This window comes from Salmo salar, chromosome 10, assembly GCF_965601325.2.
Source record: "Salmo salar chromosome 10, fSalSal1, whole genome shotgun sequence".
Taxonomy (NCBI): Eukaryota; Metazoa; Chordata; class Actinopteri; order Salmoniformes; family Salmonidae; genus Salmo; species Salmo salar.
This window is the reverse complement of record NC_138300.1, coordinates 2,907,645-2,934,747: the sequence shown is the minus strand read 5'-3', so window position 1 is coordinate 2,934,747 and position 27,103 is coordinate 2,907,645. Positions and strand designations below refer to the sequence as shown.

General features: G+C 43.3%; 1 protein-coding gene and 1 pseudogene across 1 annotated transcript in view; both read right to left on the bottom strand.

Annotated features, from left to right (window-relative positions):
* Positions 1 to 16,240, bottom strand: part of LOC106592108 (protein XRP2) — a 44,010-nt gene extending 27,770 nt beyond the window's left edge. The window contains exons 1-2 of the mRNA XM_045687227.2: positions 15,921 to 16,240; positions 221 to 889 (exon numbers count right to left, since the gene is read on the bottom strand). Coding sequence (XP_045543183.1) covers positions 221 to 889; positions 15,921 to 16,079 — 828 coding nt within the window. The 5' untranslated portion in view covers positions 16,080 to 16,240. The remainder of the gene's footprint in view (positions 1 to 220; positions 890 to 15,920) is intronic.
* LOC123724371 (nucleolar protein 58 pseudogene) lies at positions 11,948 to 13,863 on the bottom strand (annotated as a pseudogene).
* Positions 16,241 to 27,103: the final 10,863 nt, after the last annotated feature.

Genomic DNA, 27,103 nt, shown 5'->3' with positions numbered 1-27,103 from the left:
TTATCAATAATAAAAATGGCTAATTTGGGTGCAATCAATTAGATTAATTTCTCAGAGATCAAATTATATTTAAACAAAACAATGTTGCAGGAACGGTAATCTTATTTCTAACAGAAACGATTCCAGAAAAATCTGAGATGGTGGGATTCAACGCTCTTTCTTTTTCTTTTTGAGGTGGAACGACTCTGTACTAACTTCCTTCCCTCTACCTCCTCCTCACCTCGTCAATGAGTTTCCGGGCGTTAGCAGTGGTGTACTCCCCAGCGAAGAACACAAACAGACAGGACTCGTCACTCTCTTTGCGTCTGCCTCCTTTGGTCATGGGTACGATGCTGCGGGAAGCCTCAGCTGAGACCCGGACTGATTTAAACTCTGACTCCGGGTCAGGGGCTGGAACATGGTCCAACACCACAGTGTCCTCAGGCAGCAGGCTCCAGTTGGTCTCCCCTGAGACGGGCGTGAAGTCATGGACGTTGCTCCAGTTGTTGTTGAAGATGCTGAGGCCTGCGTCCTTGAAGTGGAAGGCCAGCTCGGGGTAGTAGTACTGGAAGCAGCCGAACTTCATCCCCGTGGACGCCTCAATGATGGGCTGAGTGGCACAACACAGGAACACCTCCATCTTCTGACAGTCCCTGGTCCTGAACTGCTGACAGGCCACCACACACTTGATATCCTTACAGTCCCTGAAGAACACACTGCCCTTCACTGGACCCATAACGATGCAGCAGTTAGTGCAGTCGTCGATGGTGATGGTGGCGGAGTGATCCAACACGAAGATCTTACAGTTGTCACAGTCCTGGATGACAAACTGTTGTCCGTTCAGCTTGCCTGGCAGACGGCCCACCGTGGCGTCCTTCAGCCCCGTTAGCATAAAGTCCTTAGGGTCAACCTGCAAGGGGACAGGACAAGAGGACAAATCAAAGGGGGGGTGGAACACTTTAGGTACCAAAAGGTTGAGAAACTTGGTTCTAGACTAGTGCATAAACATGGCAATTACATATTATTAATTGTGGTATTGAAATATAAAAAGTGTATCCCTGTGATGTATGTACTGTAGTTATTTCTGCTGCTATTACTGATCTAATCTAGACTGGGTCAAAACTAATCTAGACTGGGTCAAATCTAATCTAGACTGGGTCAAATCTATTCTAGACTGGGTCAAAACTAATCTAGACTGGGTCAAATCTAATCTAGACTGGGTCAAATCTAATCTAGACTGGGTCAAATCTAATCTAGACTGGGTCAAAACTAATCTAGACTGGGTCAAAACTAATCTAGACTGGGTCAAATCTAATCTAGACTGGGTCAAATCTAATCTAGACTGGGTCAAAACTAATCTAGACTGGGTCAAATCTAATCTAGACAGGGTCAAATCTAATCTAGACAGGGTCAAATCTATTCTAGACTGGGTCAAATCTAATCTAGACTGGGTCAAATCTATTCTAGACTGGGTCAAATCTATTCTAGACTGGGTCAAATCTATTCGAGACTGGGTCAAATCTAATCTAGACTGGCTAAATACATAGCCAGCAGCCATTGTTTATGAGTGGAAATTCCATGGTGACGGAATTGTGCTGAGACTCAGATTTTTCACTTTAACATTTCCAGTAATAAATAGCTGTTTATTACATTTACATTTACGTCATTTAGCAGACGCTCTTATTTTTATATATCGTAGTATACAGACAAAAAGTAGAGGTTCTGTGTTCATCATCCTCTCCTGTTAAAGTAGAGGTTCTGTGTTCATCATCCTCTCCTGTTAAAGTAGAGGTTCTGTGTTCATCATCCTCTCCTGTTAAAGTAGAGGTTCTGTGTTCATCATCCTCTCCTGTTAAATTAGAGGTTCTGTGTTCATCATCCTCTCCTGTTAACCTGTTGGGGATAGGGGGCAGTATTTGCACGGCCGGATAAAAAACGTACCCGATTTAATCTGGTTACTACTGCCCAGTAACTAGAATATGCATATAATTGTTTGATTTGGATAGAAAACACCCTAAAGTTTCTAAAACTGTTTGAATGGTGTCTGTGAGTATAACAGAACTCATTTGGCAGGCCAAAACCTGAGAAGATTCCAAACAGGAAGCGCTCTCTCTGACCATTTCATGGCCTTCTTGATCATCTCTAACCAAAACAGGGGATCTCTGGCATAACGTGACATTTTCTAACGCTCCCATAGGCTCTCAGAAGGCGCCAGAAAGATGAATGGTGGCTTTGCAGGCCATGGCTGAAAAACATTAGCGCATTTGGATAATGGTCGATCTGAGGACAATGAGACTGGAGGCGTGTGCACGAGCCGACACCATGTTTACTTTCTCTCTCTTTGAACGAAAACAACGACTCCCGGTCGGAATATTATCGCTTATTTACGCGAAAAATAGCATAAAAATTGATTTTAAACAGCGGTTGACATGCTTCGAAGTACGGTAATGGAATATTTAGAATTTTTTTGTCACGAAACGCGTCGGGCGCGTCACCCTTCTTTACCCTTCGGATAGTGTCTTGAACGCATGAACAAAACGCCGCTATTTGGATATAACTATGGATTATTTGGAACCAAACCAACATTTGTTATTGAAGTAGAAGTCCTGGGAGTGCATTCTGACGAAGAACAGCAAAGGTAATCATACTTTTCTAATAGTAAATCGGAGTTTGGTGAGTACCACACTTGGTGGGTGTCAAAATTGCTAGCCTGTGATGGCCGGGCTATCTACTCAGAATATTGCAAAATGTGCTTTCACAGAAAAGCTATTTTAAAATCGGACATAGCGAGTGCATAAAGGAGTTCTGTATCTATAATTCTTAAAATAATTGTTATGTTTTTTGTGAACGTTTATCGTGAGTAATTTAGTAAATTCACCGGAAGTGTTCGGTGGGAATGCTAGTCACATGCTAATGTAAAAAGCTGGTTTTTGATATAAATATGAACTTGATTGAACAAAACATGCATGTATTGTATAACATAATGTCTGTCAAGTTGTGTATGGTTCACACTGCAGCTCTTTGCCCAAACTTGAAAAAGGCCTTTAAGGACTGAAGGACGCAAGGGACAACTCAATTTTCTTCTGACTTCTTTTATTTCTTTAGTCAGTTAGTTAGTTAGTTCATTAGTTCATTAGTTAGTTAGTTAGGTTGATAACCTTTAAAGGCAAAACACAAAAAGAAATATACATTACTTCAAGTAAGGTCATTTCAAATTAAATATATAATCTTAATGTAGTCATATTATCTAAATTATACTATATACTAAATTAGAGAATTGGTCTCAATTCTCAACACAAATAAACACCTAACTGGCAACAATTTTACACAACAATGTCCATGTGCCTACCGGTTGAGTCTCCAGAATCCTAAATGAGCTGAATGTGTATGGATGAGAGTCTCCTCTTCCGTGAAGGACTTCCAGTGAAATGCTTTTCCACCAAACATTTCACCACCTGCTATCACAAAGGTGCACCAGTATATATGTTCCCCAGGGAAACACAAGCAAATGATGGGTTCCACAATGCATACACTCTTTCGCCCCCTGCTGGTGTTTTATCTTTGAAATCAGTTGAAAATCTGAACGCCTTGAATATGAATACCTGTCTTTTGACGCAACACCTCCCACTTGATCTCCTGGTTCTTGAACCCAAGGAGGTCACATCGGCTCCATCTTCGATCGCTTTACTTCTGCTCTTCTACAGGTAATAACACAACCAAACGCCTGACGTCCCTGTGAAGAATTGTAGCAGGGATTTTGGTTGAACGTTTCTTTGCTTTGTCTCCACAAACATGCTTCAAAGTTGAGATGGGATAACTTGGGAAGGTTCGTATATTTGCATCTCTCACAATGCCCTCCTTGTCAGCGTTGACATTGACGACCCTACCAAGCTTATACTGACTCCTCAAAGCGTTCTGGTCTGCAAGCCAGACGACGTCTCCAACGGCCACGTTTCGCTGCTTTGTGTGCCACTTACTCCTCACAAACAGGTTAGGTCCAGCCAACTGACTCCACTTCCTCCAGAACCAGTTAACTTCTGCTTGAATGACTCTTAACCTTTTGTAGGAGTAGTCTTCAAACTCAAAGCTTCCTAAGTCTCCCCTAGGTCCAGTCCTTCCAAGCAGAAGAGAATTAGGGCTGATGTATTCTATGCAGTCCTCCCGGCTCTGAGTCTTGGCATCTATGGTCCTTTCATTGGCAAGGTTAGCAGCCATGAACATAAATGTTTGAAACTCACTCCATGTGAAGAGTCCTTCGCCTCTCATATTGTGCAAGGCCCGCTTCACAGTGCGAACAGCTGCTTCTGCAGCACCATTCCTGTGAGGGGAGTCTGCTGGGTGGATCTTCCAGCTCCACTCTGTTCCATGCTTTGAAGCTTCATTTTCAAGCTCAGATGTAATTTGTTGATCCAGGAAGTGGAAGAGCTCTTTGAGGGCAGGTCTGGCACCCACAAAGTTCTTTCCAGGATCTGACCACAGTTTCTTTGGATGCCCTCTCAGTGCCGTGAATCTTTGGTAGGCCAGTAAGAAGCCTTCAGTTGACTGGTCACTGACAACATCTGTGTGTATAGCTCTGGATGCCATACAGCAGAAGACAATTCCCCACACCTTGAGCTTGACTTTCTTTCTCACCTCGTCCTTGACTTCATATGGTCCAAATAAGTCCACTGTTGTGTACTCAAATGGTCTGGCTGGTGTTATACGCTCGGGTGGAAGGTCACTCATGATTTGTTGGCACTTTCTGGCCCTAGCCTTTCTGCACACCACACAGTTGTCAACTCTCTCTTTAGCCAGCTTCCGGCCTTTTATCTCCCAGGCTTTCTTCCTCATCCGGAGGAGTGTACCTGCTATTTCTTCATGGTTTGTATCATGGGCCTCTTGGGCTAGGAGAGTGGATATCCATGCCTCATATGGTAGAATTGGTACAGCAGTCTCGTCCTCATCAAAGATCTTGAACCTCCCTCCACAAACCAAGAGCCCAGTCTCTTCATCTCTGTAAACAGCGAGTCTGTTGAGGGTGGTGCCTTGAAAGGTTATACCTTCTTGTGCTGCAAGGAACAGGTCTCTTAGTGCATCTTCACACTCCCCAACAGTGAGTACAGCTTGTTTGCCTCTGGACTTCCAGTTTGTTGAAAGAATTTCCTCCCACTTTGGTTTATCTGAGGCTGAATTCCTGGTCAACACTTCTTTCCATTTCGTTGCAGCTCTCCAAACCCAGGCAGTGACTCGGATCAGCCTGGTCAGGCTGCTGAATTTCCTGATGTCAATCAGTTTTGTTACCGCAGAGCCAGCTGGTGGTCTTCGGATCTTAGTCTTAGGTTCATCTGGGTTATTTTGCCTGCTTTGCTGTGCATCACTCTGATTTTCCTTCTGAACTCCCACTTCAGGAAGTACATCATTCTTGTTTCTCTTGGCCTGCGCTCTGGTCAGTGCTGCAGAGAAATATTTCCTTTGAAGTTTGTTTATGCCTTCCTTGGCATAAGCTGCAATTTCTTTGGCTGACTTCTGTGGCCACTCTTCCATGGGTTGCCGCAGGAACACTGGTCCATTTTGCCACATGGAATCTTCTTGGAGGTCTTCCGGGGCTGCCCCTCTTGTTATGATGTCAGCACTGTTCAGGCCTCCCGGGATCCACCACCAGTCTTCGACGGATGTGGATTTCTGGATCTCTCCGACTCTGTTCGCGAAGAAAGATTGATACCCATAACTGTCTCTCTGGATAGCTCCCACCACAGTTTGACTGTCCAGCAGATGGAGCCATCGTTCAATTTCTATATGACTGTGTTTTTCAATGTACTTTCGAAGTCGTGCTGCGCAGACAGCACCGCAGATTTCAGCTTTCACTGCCTCCCCCTTTTGGTCCAAAGGTGTGAGTTTTGCTTTGGACTCAACCAACCTGACTTGGATGCCTTGCTCGGTTTCCCATCTGAAGTACACTACAGCTCCATAGCTCTTCTCACTTCCGTCAGAGAATGTTATTCCCCAAGGTTTACCAAGCCAGTTGACTGGTGTGAGGCTTCTGTGGAAGGTGATTTGGCTAAGACGTGTGTACTCCTCAAACAGTTTGATGGCTTCTTCTCTCAATTGTTCAGACAGAGGTTTGTCCCACGTGTTTCGGGGCAGAGTTTTGCCTCCAGCGTCTTGAAACGCCTTTCTGACAAGAATGGCGCCCTTTTGTTTGGCAGGTGTGATGAGGCCTATTGGGTCATACAGGCTAGCTACTTGGCTTAGCAGTTCTCTTCTCGTCAGTGGGTTTGGAGTTTTCCCTCTCACCTCTTCTTCAAGGAGATTTTGTCCGACTCTCATCTTCTTTTTCCTCTTTGAGAAATTGATTTAAGTCATAAGGTACAGTTCGTCCTCTTCAACAAGGTATCCAACTCCAAGGGCTTTATTGTCTCCTTTCCTCATCTGGTTTGGGAGAATAAGTACTGTGCCTGACACCGCTCCTTGTTCTCCTGGTACGATCTCCTGCCTCCCACTTTGGCCTGACCGGACCCAGGGTTTGAGGAAGAATCCGCCTGTCCTCAGGATCTCTTCAACTCCTTTGGTGTCCTTGTCCAGCTTTTGTAAGTCATTATGGGAAGTCAGGATGTCATCGACATAGGCATCCTCTTCAAGGATCCTACGTTCCTCCTCCAGGTGAGCGAACATGGGCAGTTTTGCTGTCTCTCTCATGGCCAGTTGCGCAATGCACCCTGCTGGTCGATCGCCAATGTTGACTCTGGTGATGGCATACTCTTCAATCTCTTCCTCCTCAGTGTTTCTCCAGAGAAATCTGTGGAGATGCATCTCCAGGTTTTCTAACCACACCGAATTGTACATCTTCCTGATGTCGCCAAGAGCAGCATGGACACCTCTTCTGAACCTGAGTAGTACTGCATTTACATTTACATTTAAGTCATTTAGCAGACGCTCTTATCCAGAGCGACTTACAAATTGGTGCATTCACCTTATAATATCCAGTGGAACAACCACTTTACAAAAGTGCATCTAAATCTTTTAAGGGGGGGGGGGGGGTTAGAAGGATTACTTTATCCTATCCCAGGTATTCCTTGAAGAGGTGGGGTTTCAGGTGTCTCCGGAAGGTGGTGATTGACTCCGCTGTCCTGGCGTCGTGAGGGAGCTTGTTCCACCATTGGGGTGCCAGAGCAGCGAACAGTTTTGACTGGGCTGAGCGGGAACTGTGCTTCCTCAGAGGTAGGGAGGCGAGCAGGCCAGAGGTGGATGAACGGAGTGCCCTTGTTTGGGTGTAGGGCCTGATCAGAGCCTGAAGGTACGGGGGTGCCGTTCCCCTCACAGCTCCGTAGGCAAGCACCATGGTCTTGTAGCGGATGCGAGCTTCGACTGGAAGCCAGTGGAGAGAGCGGAGGAGCGGGGTGACGTGAGAGAACTTGGGAAGGTTGAACACCAGACGGGCTGCGGCGTTCTGGATGAGTTGTAGGGGTTTAATGGCACAGGCAGGGAGCCCAGCCAACAGCGAGTTGCAATAATCCAGACGGGAGATGACAAGTGCCTGGATTAGGACCTGCGCCGCTTCCTGTGTGAGGCAGGGTCGTACTCTGCGAATGTTGTAGAGCATGAACCTACAGGATCGGGTCACCGCCTTGATGTTGGTGGAGAACGACAGGGTGTTGTCCAGGGTCACGCCAAGGCTCTTAGCACTCTGGGAGGAGGACACAAGGGAGTTGTCAACCGTGATGGCGAGATCATGGAACGGGCAGTCCTTCCCCGGGAGGAAGAGCAGCTCCGTCTTGCCGAGGTTCAGCTTGAGGTGGTGATCCGTCATCCACACTGATATGTCTGCCAGACATGCAGAGATGCGATTCGCCACCTGGTTGTCAGAAGGGGGAAAGGAGAAGATGAATTGTGTGTCATCTGCATAGCAATGATATGAGAGACCATGTGAGGATATGACAGAGCCAAGTGACTTGGTGTATAGCGAGAATAGGAGTGGGCCAAGAACAGAGCCCTGGGGGACACCAGTGGTGAGAGCACGTGGTGCGGAGACAGATTCTCGCCACGCCACCTGGTAGGAGCGACCTGTCAGGTAGGACGCAATCCAAGCGTGGGCGGCGCCGGAGATGCCCAGCTCGGAGAGGGTGGAGAGGAGGATCTGATGGTTCACGGTATCAAAGGCAGCAGATAGGTCTAGAAGGATGAGAGCAGAGGAGAGAGAGTTAGCTTTAGCAGTGCGGAGAGCCTCCGTGACACAGAGAAGAGCAGTCTCAGTTGAATGCCCAGTCTTGAAACCTGACTGATTAGGATCAAGAAGGTCATTCTGAGAGAGATAGCAAGAGAGCTGGCCAAGGACGGCACGTTCAAGAGTTTTGGAGAGAAAGGAAAGAAGGGATACTGGTCTGTAGTTGTTGACATCGGAGGGATTGAGTGTAGGTTTTTTCAGAAGGGGTGCAACTCTCGCTCTCTTGAAGACGGAAGGGACGTAGCCAGCGGTCAAGGATGAGTTGATGAGCGAGGTGAGGTAGGGGAGAAGGTCTCCGGAAATGGTCTGGAGAAGAGAGGAGGGGATAGGGTCAAGTGGGCAGGTTGTTGGGCGGCCGGCCGTCACAAGACTCGAGATTTCATCTGGAGAGAGAGGGGAGAAAGAGGTCAAAGCACAGGGTAGGGCAGTGTGAGCAGGACCAGCAGTGTCGTTTGACTTAGCAAACGAGGATCGGATGTCGTCAACCTTCTTTTCAAAATGGTTGACGAAGTCATCCGCAGAGAGGGAGGAGGGGGGGGGGGAGGGGGAGGAGGATTCAGGAGGGAGGAGAAGGTAGCAAAGAGCTTCCTAGGGTTAGAGACAGATGCTTGGAGTTTAGAGTGGTAGAAAGTGGCTTTAGCAGCAGAGACAGAAGAGGAAAATGTAGAGAGGAGGGAGTGAAAGGATGCCAGGTCCGCAGGGAGGCGAGTTTTCCTCCATATCCGCTCGGCTGCCCGGAGCCCTGTTCTGTGAGCTCGCAGTGAGTCGTCGAGCCACGGAGCAGGAGGGGAGGACCGAGCCGGCCTGGAGGATAGGGGACAGAGGAAATCAAAGGATGCAGAGAGGGAGGAGAGGAGGGTTGAGGAGGCAGAATCAGGAGATAGGTTGGAGAAGGTTTGAGCAGAGGGAAGAGATGATAGGATGGAAGAGGAGAGAGTAGCGGGAGAGAGAGAGCGAAGGTTGGGACGGCGCAATACCATCCGAGTAGGGGCAGAGTGAGAAGTGTTGGATGAGAGCGAGAGGGAAAAGGATACTGCTCGGATGGGATTGAGAACATCAGGCCCTTTCAGCAGCAGGTCATTCATGCTGACCCCTTTAAACTTCTGGCTGCTGTTCCATACCAGTCGCACAGGTGTTGTGACAGAGTGTGGGTTTGGCGCCACCAAGTGGCTGACATACCATACTGGTCCTTTCCAGCTGGCGATCATCTCTTTGGTGAGTTTCTTTGCTGCTCTTCTCTCCACCATTTCATGCACTTGAGCTGTGTATGCTATTTTCCACTCTGGCTCTTTCTTGAGTTGTTTTTCTGTTCTTAAGAAGGTGGCTTCGACCCCACTCCTGTTGTAGGGAAGGGAACTTGGATCTTGAATCCAGGGGTATTTTGTGTCCCAGTGCGGTTCATCGCTGTGAGCATCTGCTTTGATGTACGTGAGGCCTTTCCTTATGATCTCCAGCTCCCTTTCCTCACTCAGAGTCATTTCCTTGCCTCCTGGTTGACAATTGCCGCACCGGCATCCTCCACACTTCGGTTCGCAAGCTGCTCCAATGCTATCCCATTTCCACCAATCCAATAACTCTCTGCGAGCAACTGTGCTTTTGGTTTCAGCTGTGAACTCTTGTGTTTTAATTATCTCTTGATACTTGACAGCGGTTGCTCTCATGGATCGAGCAAAGTGCATTCCAGACCTGTGCGCGGCCATATCGACTTCTTCAAACAGATATGGATGTGCTCCACCAACAATCTTTCCTAGCGGGCTCTCCCATAAGACAAGGTCTCCAATCACCTTCACTCTTTGCGGAGCAAGTCTTCCTTCGCGGTGGCTTATCAGTAGCTCAATGCTCTCCGGTCTCCTCAGATCTCCTAGACTGACTTCTGGGAAGAACTTCTTGAGTTGCTCAGGTTTGATGACTCTGTGGATGTTGGCAATTTCATTCAAACCATAGCAGACAAGCTCATGGGCTCTTTCTGTGCCTCTAGGCATTTTGACCCTCACTCTGAGGAGATATCTTCTGGTTTTAACCTTCATGGCCATCCCCCCAACTCCATGGACGACTAAAGTGATGTTTTCACTTCGAAGATTTAATCTCCTGGCAGCTCTGTGGGTGATATAATTTGTGTCTGATGCCAAGTCGATCAGGGTTCCAATTTTTTGTCCTGCATTGGCAGTTACCTCGAGTAGCATTAGAATAACTGGCAATTCTTCTACTGCACCTGACACAATCTCTCCAAGCTGGATCTTTTCACCACAGTTTGTCTTTGCGGTGATGTTGGTGAACGCTCTCTTGAATTTGTCCGCCATCTCTGGGGAGAGTTTAGATACAAATTCTTCCTGCTCCTCAGTCCGCGTATGCCTTCTCACATTGAATTGTCTTCTTTCTGAGTCACTCCTCCTGAAGTCTCCCTTCAGGCATAGAAAGAAATGGTGGTCTTTTTTACAGTTTCTGTTCCTGCACAGGTATGTCTCTTTGCATTCATCATCTTCTCCATGACAGACCAAGCACCTCTTGCAGGCCCCCAGCTTTTCTACAGCAGCCAACTTTTCCACCGGCTTCAGTTCCTTGAAACGCTTGCAAAATAATATATTTTCTCTGTGCTTTTCATCACCACACACAACACAGCCTCCTTTCGTTGTGGACCGCGTGGACGCATATTTCCTCTCCATGCAAGCATTTCTCTTTTCTGGCCTTTCACTCACTCCCAGCTGCTCCAGTTTTTCAAGAATTTCCTCTTGTGTTTTCAGGAATTTAAGAAGGTTCTCAAAGTGATTATCTGGTGTGACATTATTCATCGGATTAACCATGAAGACAAGCCACTCTCTCTTGATGTCGTCAGGTAACTTGCTTTCTATGGATCTGATCACTAGAGGGTTGTTGATGGCTCCTGTGTTTTCAAGCTCCGTGAGGTCATCCAGGGCCTTCTCTATAGTTTGGATCATGTCGATAACTTTTCTAGGCTGATTTGCCCTTAAAGCAGGAATTTTCTCCAGATCCTCCATTATCTCCAAGGCAATTGTAGACTTGTTTCCATATCTGTTTTCCAGCACCCTGAACATGTCTTCAGCAGTGTTGTAGGAAGACAAACGGAGGCCTCTGCATATCCTGTCATCTATACTGTCAATGAGTTGGATCCTCTTTACTTCGACTGAGCCTGTTGGTTCCCCCTGCTTTTGCAGACTCTCCCAGTCTCTTCTCCATCGATGGAAGTTCCTTTTATACCCACTGAACTTGGGAAGACAGATTGGCTTTATCCTCAGTGTCGGTTGTGGAGCTGGCATGGGCACCTGCGGCACTCTCCCTCTGTCTCTCTCGTCTCCTGCAATTCTTTGTGCTGTGAGAAATCCTGCCCTCCTTGCTTCAAGGTTGTTGCCGAATGCCTTCAGATCCTTCACTCTCCCTCCGAGCCTTTCCTTTTCTGCCACCGGAATCCACATCTCCCACTCTGCTAGGCTTGCGATTGCATTTTGGACTTGTGTTTTCACACTATCCCACCGTAGCTCAAAGCCATCTCTGTTTACAGCGGTAACGGGTATCTGAGCAACTCCATCACAGGCTGTCTCGGCTTCATGGATTGCAGACTTCACCTCATTTTCGCCATATCTAGGCCATAGATTGGACTGGACCATCTCCCTGACCTCATCCAATCGTGCTTCGCATTCTTGGAACGTCTTCTCAACTTCAGTCTGCTTCTCCTAGCTCAGTTCAGCTTCTTCACCCTCATCGGTTCCAGCTTCAATGTCTGCCAGAAGGCCAGCCCTACAACCTGATACTGTATCCAGTCTATTGGGTCTTTGACTGGTTAATAATAATAATAAGGTTACAGTAAAATAAAGGTTAATCTGAAACTCAAATCCACAGGAGGATTTATCCACCATCATCCAGTCTCATTCCTAATCATAACAGATCAGCTGCTGGTCATTCTGAAATAACCCGAGAGTTTTCTAGTCTTTAAACGGTTTGAAACGTGAGTCAGTCCGGCCCTGGTAGATACAACGACAACTAAAAGTCCTAATATAATACAGTTTCTCCCCAACCACATTATTCTCCCTCTTCCTCCTTGACCTTTTTCTTCTTTTTCTTCTTCTTTGATGATTCCTCTGTGGGAGAGACGGTGGCCTCCTCTTCCTCATCCTTTACGTCCATCGCCTCCTCCACTGCTTCGGCTTTCTTGGCCTTCTTTTTCTTCTTCTTGGGAGTTTCTTCTGCTGCCGTTGACGCCTCTGGTTCTTCCACAGGATCTTTCTTGGATTTCTTGGTTTTGACGGTCACTGGTGTGGCCAGCTCTTCCTCCTCCACCTCCTCAAACTCCCTCTTCCTGGAACCAGAGGGGAGGGTGGAGTCTCCCGAGGGGTCGTACACCTTCACGTCACTCTTGTGTTGGTATTTGTCAGACTTCGCCATGGCTTTGCCTGTTCCACTGATTCTTCTGATTCCCTTCTCCTCTAGGTGGCGTAGTCTGGCCTCCAGCTTGGCACGGTTCTCAACTCCCATCTCAGCGTTGGTGTCCTCTCCCAGGGCATTGTAGCGAATTGCCAGAGACGCTTTGGCTGCCAGCATCCTGGAGATCTTGCCCTTGTTCTTGGCCGACGTCTGTCCCACCAGAGAGGCGTGGTAGATGAGACCATATTTGGGCGTGTCTCTGCGCGTCTTCAGGGCTTTGAACAGGGCTTTCTCTGCTCCCAGGATCTGGACTGTGGAGGCCGGGTGCTTGGCCAGGTTCAACAGGGACCCAGCGTGTGAGATGAGTCGCGCCCCCACCAGCTCGCCCACCATGACGGTCAGGTTGGGGGCGATGGCCATCATCCTGTTCTTCAGATAGTCGTACAGCTGGGTGCGGTACTCTGTGATCTCTATCACCTGGTCACACAGGTGCATGATGTTGGCGATGTCCTCCTCGGACACCTCCGTTCCCATGGAGATCTCCGCGGCCAGTTTGACCTCTGCCTCGACCTCCTCGGGGAGGTGTTCGGACAGGTCAGTGGTTGCCACGTTGGTGCGAACGCCGATCTCGCGGACGCTCTTGCAGTAGGCCAGGTTGTCAGTGATCTTGCCCACCTCAGGGAAGTGCCAGCCGTACCACTCCCTACAGCGCATGATGTAGTTGTTCAGCTCCTTGTCCAGGTCGTCCAGCAGAGAGATAGCTTGAACTATCATGGTATCCACTTTGTCAGGGCTGAACTTCAGCTTGTAACGGGACAAACTGTGAGCCAGTCCCAGAGACATGGCGCTGATCTCCCGGGGGGGGCAGCCCAGTGATCAGGGCCTCCATCTGGGTCCTGATGCCTCTCATTAGCTCGGCCACCGCAGGACTGTGGACACAGTTCAGGTTCAACTTCTCCTTGATGATGCCACCCAGTTTAGCGCCGCTGATGGCCAGCTGTTCATGAGCTTCTTTAGCCACCACTTTCTTCAGGACCTTCTTCAGACTCTTCCCCATCTTCCCTTCTGTCATGGCAGTGGCCGCTGCCAAGGCCTCGGTTGTGTCCTGGAATTTCTCAAAGTGCTTCAACTTCACTACTTTGTTGGCCTTCTCCGGCGTTTCAAACTCCTTCCATAAACTGTCCACCTCCTGGAGCTTTGACTCATCTAGGACTTTAAATATTGCATAACCAGCAGCGGTTTCAAATAAAACAAGCATCTCTGCCGCTTTTCCACCAAGTTTAACCCCGAAACAAACTTCTCTCCTGGACAGTTTATGGAAGGAGTGACCCTTATTTACACTTCGGATAGTGTCTTGAACGCACGAACAAAACGCCGCTATTTGGATATAACGATGGATTATTTTGGACCAAACCAACATTTGTTATTGAAGTAGCAGTCCTGGGAGTGCATTCTGACGAAGACAACAGAGGTAATCAAACTTTTGTAATAGTAAACCGGAGTTTGGTCAGGGCTAAACTTGGTCGGTGTCTAAATGGCTAGCCGTGATGGCTGGGCTATCTACTGAGAATATTGCAAAATGTGCTTTCACCGAAAAGCTATTTTAAAATCGGACATATCGAGTGCATAGAGGAGTTCTGTATCTATAATTCTTAAAATAATTGTTATGTTTTTTGTGAACGTTTATCGTGAGTAATTTAGTAAATTCACCGGAAGTTTGCTAGAAGTATGCTAGTTCTGAACGTCACATGCTAATGTAAAAAAGCTGGTTTTTGATATAAATATGAACTTGATTGAACAAAACATGCATGCATTGTATAACATAATGTCCTAGGGTTGTCATCTGATGAAGATCATCAAAGGTTAGTGCTGCATTTAGCTGTGGTTTTGTTTTTTGTGACATTATATGCTAGCTTGAAAAATGGGTGTCTGATTATTTCTGGCTGGGTACTCTGCTGACATAATCTAATGTTTTGCTTTCGCTGTAAAGCCTTTTTGAAATCGGACAGTGTGGTTAGATTAACGAGAGTCTTGTCTTTAAAATGCTGTAAAATAGTCATATGTTTGAAAAATGGAAGTTTTCGGATTTTAGAGGAATTTGTATTTCGCGCCACGCCCATCATTGGATATTGGAGCAGGTGTTCCGCTAGCGGAACGTCTAGATGTAAGAGGTTAAAGTAGAGGTTCTGAGTCCTCATCATAACAACATCATCCTCTCCTGTTAAAGTAGAGGTTCTGAGTCCTCGTCATCCTCTCCTGTTAGAACCTCTACTTTAACAGGAGAGGATGACGAGGACTCAGAACCTCTACTTTGAGTCCTCGTCATCCTCTCCTGTTAAAGTAGAGGTTCTGAGTCCTCGTCATCCTCTCCTGTTAAAGTAGAGGTTCTGAACTTCCAACGGTGGCCAGAGGAGGGCGACGGAGCGACTGCTCCCCCAGCCGAGGCTCGAGGACTGCTTCGCACCCCAGCCCGACCAAACCAGCCCTTAGTGCCAATCCTTATCCCGAAGTTACAGGATTTGACTTGCCAACTTCCCTTATCTACATTGTTCTAACATGCCAGAGGCTGTTCACCTTGGAGACCTGCTGCGGATATGGGTACGGCCCGGCGCGAGATTTTCACCCTCTCCCCCGGATTTTCAAGAGCCAGCGAGAGGTCACCGGACCCCGCCAGAACCACAACACTTTCCAGGGCTTGGGCCCCTCTCTCGGGGCAAACCCATTCCAGGGCGCCCTGCCCTTCACAAAGAAAAGAGAACTCTCCCGGGGCTCCCGGCAGCAATTAGAATGTAAAAAAAAAAAAAAAGGGTTGTACTTTGTTTACACTCCCTAACTAATTCAACTAGGAATACAAAATGCTGCTCACATTTCCACATGTTTATTAACTTTGGAAAGCGAATTAATGTCCACATCTTGAAAATAAGACCCGTGCATTCATTGTTGTGCGCAATTTTTCCAACATCATGACACTTATTTGGAGTCTATGGCTCAAGTGGTTTGAAAGTTATTGAGGTTTGACAGCGCGAATATCTGTTGTAAGTGTTTATATGCATATCCGGTGGTTTCAGGTACATGACCAACTAGCTGCCAAAACAAAATTGTTACGTGTCGTGGACTGACTTTAAGCCGATAATCAGCTCTATCTATCGAGCTAGCAGGCTAGCTAGGTAGACACCATAACCTTGTTCCGCCACATTCTGTTTTCAAGGTAATCAGTTAGCAACAATAGTGTATATAAACCCACTTAATTAGTTCACAAGCACTTGAGAAAATCCCTGACATGAAAAGTATTTGACCTGTTAGCTACAATTACAATCATGTAGCTAGTTAAGTGTCCCTGGCCATGCATGCATCTCCTCCATACCTTTTCACGTTTGTCCCAGCTGTATTGTTTCGGTGGCTCCTCCGTTGCATTGCTGCTGAGGGAAATGTTGTTGCCGGTGGTCGTGTTTTCTTCTAACGTCGTCGTAGCTTCTTTATCGGGTGATTTTCTTTTAGATTTTTTGGAAAACCAACAACCCATTTTGTCCTATTAACGATAAATCACCAAGGTGAATAGTATGACTAGAGTCTGTCCCCAGGAGTTATCTTGCTTATTTTGTAAGATATATCGGGGTATTTCTGTCCTCTAGACACCTCAGTTTAGGGCTTATCACGCACTAAACCTGCATTTCAGCTACCTGTTTCCTTACCCAGTCAACAGCCAATCGATATTTTGCAATCCGTTACTTAGTAACAGCGAATGACAGAACAGAAAAGGTTTGCAGGGGGGCGTAACCTAAAAGGAAGGCGTTGTCAATAGCAGCCAATCAAATCAGTGCTGTGGTCAATTAGGGGCTCGTCAGTAGTTACCACAGTCACAAAGTCCTAAGGCCCGCCCACTGACCAGAAGTACCGGGACACGTGTGACGCAGATCCTTTATTCAACCTGTGCAGCCTGTTTACATGTGATTAAAACGCTTGTTAAGGGTACATTTTACACACGTTCATTACACCTGTCCAGCCTGTTTACATGTGATTAAAACGCTTGTTAATAAGTGTACATTTTACACACGTTCATTACACCTGTCCAGCCTGTTTACATGTGATTAAAACGCTTGTTAATAAGGGTACATTTTACACACGTTCATTACACCTGTCCAGCCTGTTTACATGTGATTAAAACGCTTGTTAATAAGGGCACATTTTAACACACGTTCATTACACCTGTCCAGCCTGTTTACATGTGATTAAAACGCTTGTTAATAAGGGCACATTTTAACACACGTTCATTACACCTGTCCAGCCTGTTTACATGTGATTAAAACGCTTGTTAATAAGGGCACATTTTAACACAAGTTCATTACACCTGTCCAGCGTGTTTACATGTGATTAAAACGCTTGTTAATAAGGGCACATTTTAACACACGTTCATTACACCTGTCCAGTGTGTTTACATGTGATTAAAACGCTTGTTAAGGGAACATTTTTACACACGTTCATTACACCTGTCCAGCCTGTTTACATGTGATTAAAACGCTTGTTAATAAGGGCACATTTTTACACACGTTCATTACACCTGTCCAGTGTGTTTACATGTGATTAAAACGCTTGTTAATAAGGGCACATTTTAACACACGTTCATTACACCTGTCCAGCCTGTTTACATGTGATTAAAACGCTTGTTAATAAGGGCACATTTTAACACACGTTCATTACACCTGTCCAGTGTGTTTACATGTGATTAAAACGCTTGTTAAGGGCACATTTTAACACACGTTCATTACACCTGTCCAGCCTGTTTACATGTGATTAAAACGCTTGTTAATAAGGGCACATTTTAACACACGTTCATTACACCTGTCCAGTGTGTTTACATGTGATTAAAACGCTTGTTAATAAGGGCACATTTTAACACACGTTCATTACACCTGTCCAGTGTGTTTACATGTGATTAAAACGCTTGTTAATAAGGGCACATTTTAACACACGTTCATTATACCTGTCCAGCCTGTTTACATGTGATTAAAACGCTTGTTAATAAGGGCACATTTTTACACACGTTCATTTCACCTGTCCAGCCTGTTTACATGTGATTAAAACGCTTGTTAATAAGGGCACATTTTAACACACGTTCATTACACCTGTCCAGTGTGTTTACATGTGATTAAAACGCTTGTTAATAAGGGCACATTTTAACACACGTTCATTACACCTGTCCAGTGTGTTTACATGTGATTAAAACGCTTGTTAATAAGGGCACATTTTAACACACGTTCATTACACCTGTCCAGTGTGTTTACATGTGATTAAAACGCTTGTTAAGGGTACATTTTACACACGTTCATTACACCTGTCCAGCCTGTTTACATGTGATTAAAACGCTTGTTAATAAGGGCACATTTTTACACACGTTCATTACACCTGTCCAGCCTGTTTACATGTGATTAAAACGCTTGTTAATAAGGGTACATTTTACACACGTTCATTACACCTGTTCAGCCTGTTTACATGTGATTAAAACACTTGTTAATAAGGGCACATTTTAACACGTTCATTACACCTGTCCAGCCTGTTTACATGTGATTAAAACGCTTGTTAATAAGGGCACATTTTAACACACGTTCATTACACCTGTCCAGTGTGTTTACATGTGATTAAAACGCTTGTTAATAAGGGCACATTTTAACACACGTTCATTACACCTGTCCAGCCTGTTTACATGTGATTAAAACGCTTGTTAATAAGGGCACATTTTTACACACGTTCATTTCACCTGTCCAGCCTGTTTACATGTGATTAAAACGCTTGTTAATAAGGGCACATTTTAACACACGTTCATTACACCTGTCCAGTGTGTTTACATGTGATTAAAACGCTTGTTAATAAGGGCACATTTTAACACACGTTCATTACACCTGTCCAGTGTGTTTACATGTGATTAAAACGCTTGTTAATAAGGGCACATTTTAACACACGTTCATTACACCTGTCCAGTGTGTTTACATGTGATTAAAACGCTTGTTAAGGGTACATTTTACACACGTTCATTACACCTGTCCAGCCTGTTTACATGTGATTAAAACGCTTGTTAATAAGGGCACATTTTTACACACGTTCATTACACCTGTCCAGCCTGTTTACATGTGATTAAAACACTTGTTAATAAGGGCACATTTTAACACCGTTCATTACACCTGTCCAGCCTGTTTACATGTGATTAAAACGCTTGTTAATAAGGGCACATTTTAACACACGTTCATTACACCTGTCCAGCCTGTTTACATGTGATTAAAACGCTTGTTAATAAGGGCACATTTTAACACACGTTCATTACACCTGTCCAGCGTGTTTACATGTGATTAAAACGCTTGTTAATAAGGGCACATTTTAACACACGTTCATTACACCTGTCCAGTGTGTTTACATGTGATTAAAACGCTTGTTAAGGGAACATTTTTACACACGTTCATTACACCTGTCCAGTGTGTTTACATGTGATTAAAACGCTTGTTAAGGGAACATTTTTACACACGTTCATTACACCTGTCCAGTGTGTTTACATGTGATTAAAACGCTTGTTAATAAGGGCACATTTTTACACACGTTCATTACACCTGTCCAGCCTGTTTACATGTGATTAAAACGCTTGTTAATAAGGGCACATTTTAACACACGTTCATTACACCTGTCCAGTGTGTTTACATGTGATTAAAACGCTTGTTAAGGGCACATTTTAACACACGTTCATTACACCTGTCCAGCCTGTTTACATGTGATTAAAACGCTTGTTAATAAGGGCACATTTTAACACACGTTCATTACACCTGTCCAGCCTGTTTACATGTGATTAAAACGCTTGTTAATAAGGGCACATTTTAACACACGTTCATTACACCTGTCCAGTGTGTTTACATGTGATTAAAACGCTTGTTAATAAGGGCACATTTTAACACACGTTCATTACACCTGTCCAGTGTGTTTACATGTGATTAAAACGCTTGTTAATAAGGGCACATTTTAACACACGTTCATTACACCTGTCCAGTGTGTTTACATGTGATTAAAACGCTTGTTAAGGGTACATTTTACACACGTTCATTACACCTGTCCAGCCTGTTTACATGTGATTAAAACGCTTGTTAATAAGGGCACATTTTTACACACGTTCATTACACCTGTCCAGCCTGTTTACATGTGATTAAAACGCTTGTTAATAAGGGTACATTTTACACACGTTCATTACACCTGTTCAGCCTGTTTACATGTGATTAAAACACTTGTTAATAAGGGCACATTTTAACACGTTCATTACACCTGTCCAGTGTGTTTACATGTGATTAAAACGCTTGTTAATAAGGGCACATTTTAACACACGTTCATTACACCTGTCCAGTGTGTTTACATGTGATTAAAACGCTTGTTAATAAGGGCACATTTTAACACACGTTCATTATACCTGTCCAGCCTGTTTACATGTGATTAAAACGCTTGTTAATAAGGGCACATTTTTACACACGTTCATTTCACCTGTCCAGCCTGTTTACATGTGATTAAAACGCTTGTTAATAAGGGCACATTTTAACACACGTTCATTACACCTGTCCAGTGTGTTTACATGTGATTAAAACGCTTGTTAATAAGGGCACATTTTAACACACGTTCATTACACCTGTCCAGTGTGTTTACATGTGATTAAAACGCTTGTTAATAAGGGCACATTTTAACACACGTTCATTACACCTGTCCAGTGTGTTTACATGTGATTAAAACGCTTGTTAAGGGTACATTTTACACACGTTCATTACACCTGTCCAGCCTGTTTACATGTGATTAAAACGCTTGTTAATAAGGGCACATTTTTACACACGTTCATTACACCTGTCCAGCCTGTTTACATGTGATTAAAACGCTTGTTAATAAGGGCACATTTTACACACGTTCATTACACCTGTCCAGCCTGTTTACATGTGATTAAAACGCTTGTTAATAAGGGCACATTTTAACACACGTTCATTACACCTGTCCAGCCTGTTTACATGTGATTAAAACGCTTGTTAATAAGGGCACATTTTAACACACGTTCATTACACCTGTCCAGTGTGTTTACATGTGATTAAAACGCTTGTTAATAAGGGCACATTTTAACACACGTTCATTATACCTGTCCAGCCTGTTTACATGTGATTAAAACGCTTGTTAATAAGGGCACATTTTTACACACGTTCATTTCACCTGTCCAGCCTGTTTACATGTGATTAAAACGCTTGTTAATAAGGGCACATTTTAACACACGTTCATTACACCTGTCCAGTGTGTTTACATGTGATTAAAACGCTTGTTAATAAGGGCACATTTTAACACACGTTCATTACACCTGTCCAGTGTGTTTACATGTGATTAAAACGCTTGTTAATAAGGGCACATTTTAACACACGTTCATTACACCTGTCCAGTGTGTTTACATGTGATTAAAACGCTTGTTAAGGGTACATTTTACACACGTTCATTACACCTGTCCAGCCTGTTTACATGTGATTAAAACGCTTGTTAATAAGGGCACATTTTTACACACGTTCATTACACCTGTCCAGCCTGTTTACATGTGATTAAAACACTTGTTAATAAGGGCACATTTTAACACGTTCATTACACCTGTCCAGTGTGTTTACATGTGATTAAAACGCTTGTTAATAAGGGCACATTTTAACACACGTTCATTACACCTGTCCAGCCTGTTTACATGTGATTAAAACGCTTGTTAATAAGGGCACATTTTAACACACGTTCATTACACCTGTCCAGCGTGTTTACATGTGATTAAAACGCTTGTTAATAAGGGCACATTTTAACACACGTTCATTACACCTGTCCAGTGTGTTTACATGTGATTAAAACGCTTGTTAAGGGAACATTTTTACACACGTTCATTACACCTGTCCAGTGTGTTTACATGTGATTAAAACGCTTGTTAAGGGAACATTTTTACACACGTTCATTACACCTGTCCAGTGTGTTTACATGTGATTAAAACGCTTGTTAATAAGGGCACATTTTTACACACGTTCATTACACCTGTCCAGCCTGTTTACATGTGATTAAAACGCTTGTTAATAAGGGCACATTTTAACACACGTTCATTACACCTGTCCAGTGTGTTTACATGTGATTAAAACGCTTGTTAAGGGCACATTTTAACACACGTTCATTACACCTGTCCAGCCTGTTTACATGTGATTAAAACGCTTGTTAATAAGGGCACATTTTAACACACGTTCATTACACCTGTCCAGCCTGTTTACATGTGATTAAAACGCTTGTTAATAAGGGCACATTTTAACACACGTTCATTACACCTGTCCAGCCTGTTTACATGTGATTAAAACGCTTGTTAATAAGGGCACATTTTAACACAAGTTCATTACACCTGTCCAGCGTGTTTACATGTGATTAAAACGCTTGTTAATAAGGGCACATTTTAACACACGTTCATTACACCTGTCCAGTGTGTTTACATGTGATTAAAACGCTTGTTAAGGGAACATTTTTACACACGTTCATTACACCTGTCCAGCCTGTTTACATGTGATTAAAACGCTTGTTAATAAGGGCACATTTTTACACACGTTCATTACACCTGTCCAGTGTGTTTACATGTGATTAAAACGCTTGTTAATAAGGGCACATTTTAACACACGTTCATTACACCTGTCCAGCCTGTTTACATGTGATTAAAACGCTTGTTAATAAGGGCACATTTTAACACACGTTCATTACACCTGTCCAGTGTGTTTACATGTGATTAAAACGCTTGTTAAGGGCACATTTTAACACACGTTCATTACACCTGTCCAGCCTGTTTACATGTGATTAAAACGCTTGTTAATAAGGGCACATTTTAACACACGTTCATTACACCTGTCCAGTGTGTTTACATGTGATTAAAACGCTTGTTAATAAGGGCACATTTTAACACACGTTCATTACACCTGTCCAGTGTGTTTACATGTGATTAAAACGCTTGTTAATAAGGGCACATTTTAACACACGTTCATTACACCTGTCCAGTGTGTTTACATGTGATTAAAACGCTTGTTAAGGGTACATTTTACACACGTTCATTACACCTGTCCAGCCTGTTTACATGTGATTAAAACGCTTGTTAATAAGGGCACATTTTTACACACGTTCATTACACCTGTCCAGCCTGTTTACATGTGATTAAAACGCTTGTTAATAAGGGCACATTTTACACACGTTCATTACACCTGTTCAGCCTGTTTACATGTGATTAAAACACTTGTTAATAAGGGCACATTTTACACACGTTCATTACACCTGTCCAGCCTGTTTACATGTGATTAAAACGCTTGTTAATAAGGGCACATTTTAACACACGTTCATTACACCTGTCCAGCCTGTTTACATGTGATTAAAACGCTTGTTAATAAGGGCACATTTTAACACACGTTCATTACACCTGTCCAGCGTGTTTACATGTGATTAAAACGCTTGTTAATAAGGGCACATTTTAACACACGTTCATTACACCTGTCCAGTGTGTTTACATGTGATTAAAACGCTTGTTAAGGGAACATTTTTACACACGTTCATTACACCTGTCCAGTGTGTTTACATGTGATTAAAACGCTTGTTAAGGGAACATTTTTACACACGTTCATTACACCTGTCCAGTGTGTTTACATGTGATTAAAACGCTTGTTAATAAGGGCACATTTTTACACACGTTCATTACACCTGTCCAGCCTGTTTACATGTGATTAAAACGCTTGTTAATAAGGGCACATTTTAACACACGTTCATTACACCTGTCCAGTGTGTTTACATGTGATTAAAACGCTTGTTAATAAGGGCACATTTTAACACACGTTCATTACACCTGTCCAGCCTGTTTACATGTGATTAAAACGCTTGTTAATAAGGGCACATTTTAACACACGTTCATTACACCTGTCCAGTGTGTTTACATGTGATTAAAACGCTTGTTAATAAGGGCACATTTTAACACACGTTCATTACACCTGTCCAGCCTGTTTACATGTGATTAAAACGCTTGTTAATAAGGGCACATTTTAACACACGTTCATTACACCTGTCCAGCGTGTTTACATGTGATTAAAACGCTTGTTAATAAGGGCACATTTTAACACACGTTCATTACACCTGTCCAGTGTGTTTACATGTGATTAAAACGCTTGTTAAGGGAACATTTTTACACACGTTCATTACACCTGTCCAGTGTGTTTACATGTGATTAAAACGCTTGTTAATAAGGGCACATTTTTACACACGTTCATTACACCTGTCCAGTGTGTTTACATGTGATTAAAACGCTTGTTAATAAGGGCACATTTTTACACACGTTCATTACACCTGTCCAGCCTGTTTACATGTGATTAAAACGCTTGTTAATAAGGGCACATTTTAACACACGTTCATTACACCTGTCCAGTGTGTTTACATGTGATTAAAACGCTTGTTAAGGGCACATTTTAACACACGTTCATTACACCTGTCCAGCCTGTTTACATGTGATTAAAACGCTTGTTAATAAGGGCACATTTTAACACACGTTCATTACACCTGTCCAGTGTGTTTACATGTGATTAAAACGCTTGTTAATAAGGGCACATTTTAACACACGTTCATTACACCTGTCCAGTGTGTTTACATGTGATTAAAACGCTTGTTAATAAGGGCACATTTTAACACACGTTCATTACACCTGTCCAGCCTGTTTACATGTGATTAAAACGCTTGTTAATAAGGGCACATTTTTACACACGTTCATTTCACCTGTCCAGCCTGTTTACATGTGATTAAAACGCTTGTTAATAAGGGCACATTTTAACACACGTTCATTACACCTGTCCAGTGTGTTTACATGTGATTAAAACGCTTGTTAATAAGGGCACATTTTAACACACGTTCATTACACCTGTCCAGTGTGTTTACATGTGATTAAAACGCTTGTTAATAAGGGCACATTTTAACACACGTTCATTACACCTGTCCAGCCTGTTTACATGTGATTAAAACACTTGTTAATAAGGGCACATTTTAACACACGTTCATTACACCTGTCCAGTGTGTTTACATGTGATTAAAACGCTTGTTAATAAGGGCACATTTTAACACACGTTCATTACACCTGTCCAGCCTGTTTACATGTGATTAAAACACTTGTTAATAAGGGCACATTTTTACACACGTTCATTACACCTGTCCAGCCTGTTTACATGTGATTAAAACGCTTGTTAATAAGGGCACATTTTACACACGTTCATTACACCTGTTCAGCCTGTTTACATGTGATTAAAACACTTGTTAATAAGGGCACATTTTAACACACGTTCATTACACCTGTCCAGCCTGTTTACATGTGATTAAAACGCTTGTTAATAAGGGCACATTTTAACACACGTTCATTACACCTGTCCAGCCTGTTTACATGTGATTAAAACGCTTGTTAATAAGGGCACATTTTAACACACGTTCATTACACCTGTCCAGCGTGTTTACATGTGATTAAAACGCTTGTTAATAAGGGCACATTTTAACACACGTTCATTACACCTGTCCAGTGTGTTTACATGTGATTAAAACGCTTGTTAAGGGAACATTTTTACACACGTTCATTACACCTGTCCAGTGTGTTTACATGTGATTAAAACGCTTGTTAAGGGAACATTTTTACACACGTTCATTACACCTGTCCAGTGTGTTTACATGTGATTAAAACGCTTGTTAATAAGGGCACATTTTTACACACGTTCATTACACCTGTCCAGCGTGTTTACATGTGATTAAAACGCTTGTTAATAAGGGCACATTTTAACACACGTTCATTACACCTGTCCAGTGTGTTTACATGTGATTAAAACGCTTGTTAAGGGAACATTTTTACACACGTTCATTACACCTGTCCAGTGTGTTTACATGTGATTAAAACGCTTGTTAATAAGGGCACATTTTTACACACGTTCATTACACCTGTCCAGCCTGTTTACATGTGATTAAAACGCTTGTTAATAAGGGCACATTTTAACACACGTTCATTACACCTGTCCAGTGTGTTTACATGTGATTAAAACGCTTGTTAATAAGGGCACATTTTAACACACGTTCATTACACCTGTCCAGTGTGTTTACATGTGATTAAAACGCTTGTTAATAAGGGCACATTTTAACACACGTTGATTACACCTGTCCAGTGTGTTTACATGTGATTAAAACGCTTGTTAATAAGGGCACATTTTTAGACACGTTCATTACACCTGTCCAGTGTGTTTACATGTGATTAAAACGCTTGTTAATAAGGGCACATTTTAACACACGTTCATTACACCTGTCCAGTGTGTTTACATGTGATTAAAACGCTTGTTAATAAGGGCACATTTTAACACACGTTCATTACACCTGTCCAGCGTGTTTACATGTGATTAAAACGCTTGTTAATAAGGGCACATTTTAACACACGTTCATTACACCTGTCCAGTGTGTTTACATGTGATTAAAACGCTTGTTAAGGGAACATTTTAACACACGTTCATTACACCTGTCCAGTGTGTTTACATGTGATTAAAACGCTTGTTAAGGGAACATTTTTACAGACGTTCATTACACCTGTCCAGCCTGTTTACATGTGATTAAAACGCTTGTTAATAAGGGCATATTTCTACACACGTTCATTACACCTGTCCAGCCTGTTTACAAGTGATTAAAACGCTTGTTAATAAGGGCACATTGTAACACACGTTCATTACACCTGTCCAGTGTGTTTACATGTGATTAAAACGCTTGTTAATAAGGGCACATTTTAACACACGTTCATTACACCTGTCCAGTGTGTTTACATGTGATTAAAACGCTTGTTAATAAGGGCACATTTTAACACACGTTCATTACACCTGTCCAGCCTGTTTACATGTGATTAAAACGCTTGTTAATAAGGGCACATTTTACACACGTTCATTACACCAGTCCAGCCTGTTTACATGTGATTAAAACGCTTGTTAATAAGGGCACATTTTAACACACGTTCATTACACCTGTCCAGCCTGTTTACATGTGATTATAACGCTTGTTAATAAGGGCACATTTTTACACACGTTCATTACACCTGTCCAGTGTGTTTACATGTGATTAAAACGCTTGTTAATAAGGGCACATTTTACACACGTTCATTACACCAGTCCAGCCTGTTTACATGTGATTAAAACGCTTGTTAATAAGGGCACATTTTAACACACGTTCATTACACCTGTCCAGCCTGTTTACATGTGATTATAACGCTTGTTAATAAGGGCACATTTTTACACACGTTCATTACACCTGTCCAGTGTGTTTACATGTGATTAAAACGCTTGTTAATAAGGGCACATTTTAACACACGTTCATTACACCTGTCCAGCCTGTTTACATGTGATTAAAACGCTTGTTAATAAGGGCACATTTTAACACACGTTCATTACACCTGTCCAGCGTGTTTACATGTGATTAAAACGCTTGTTAATAAGGGCACATTTTAACACACGTTCATTACAC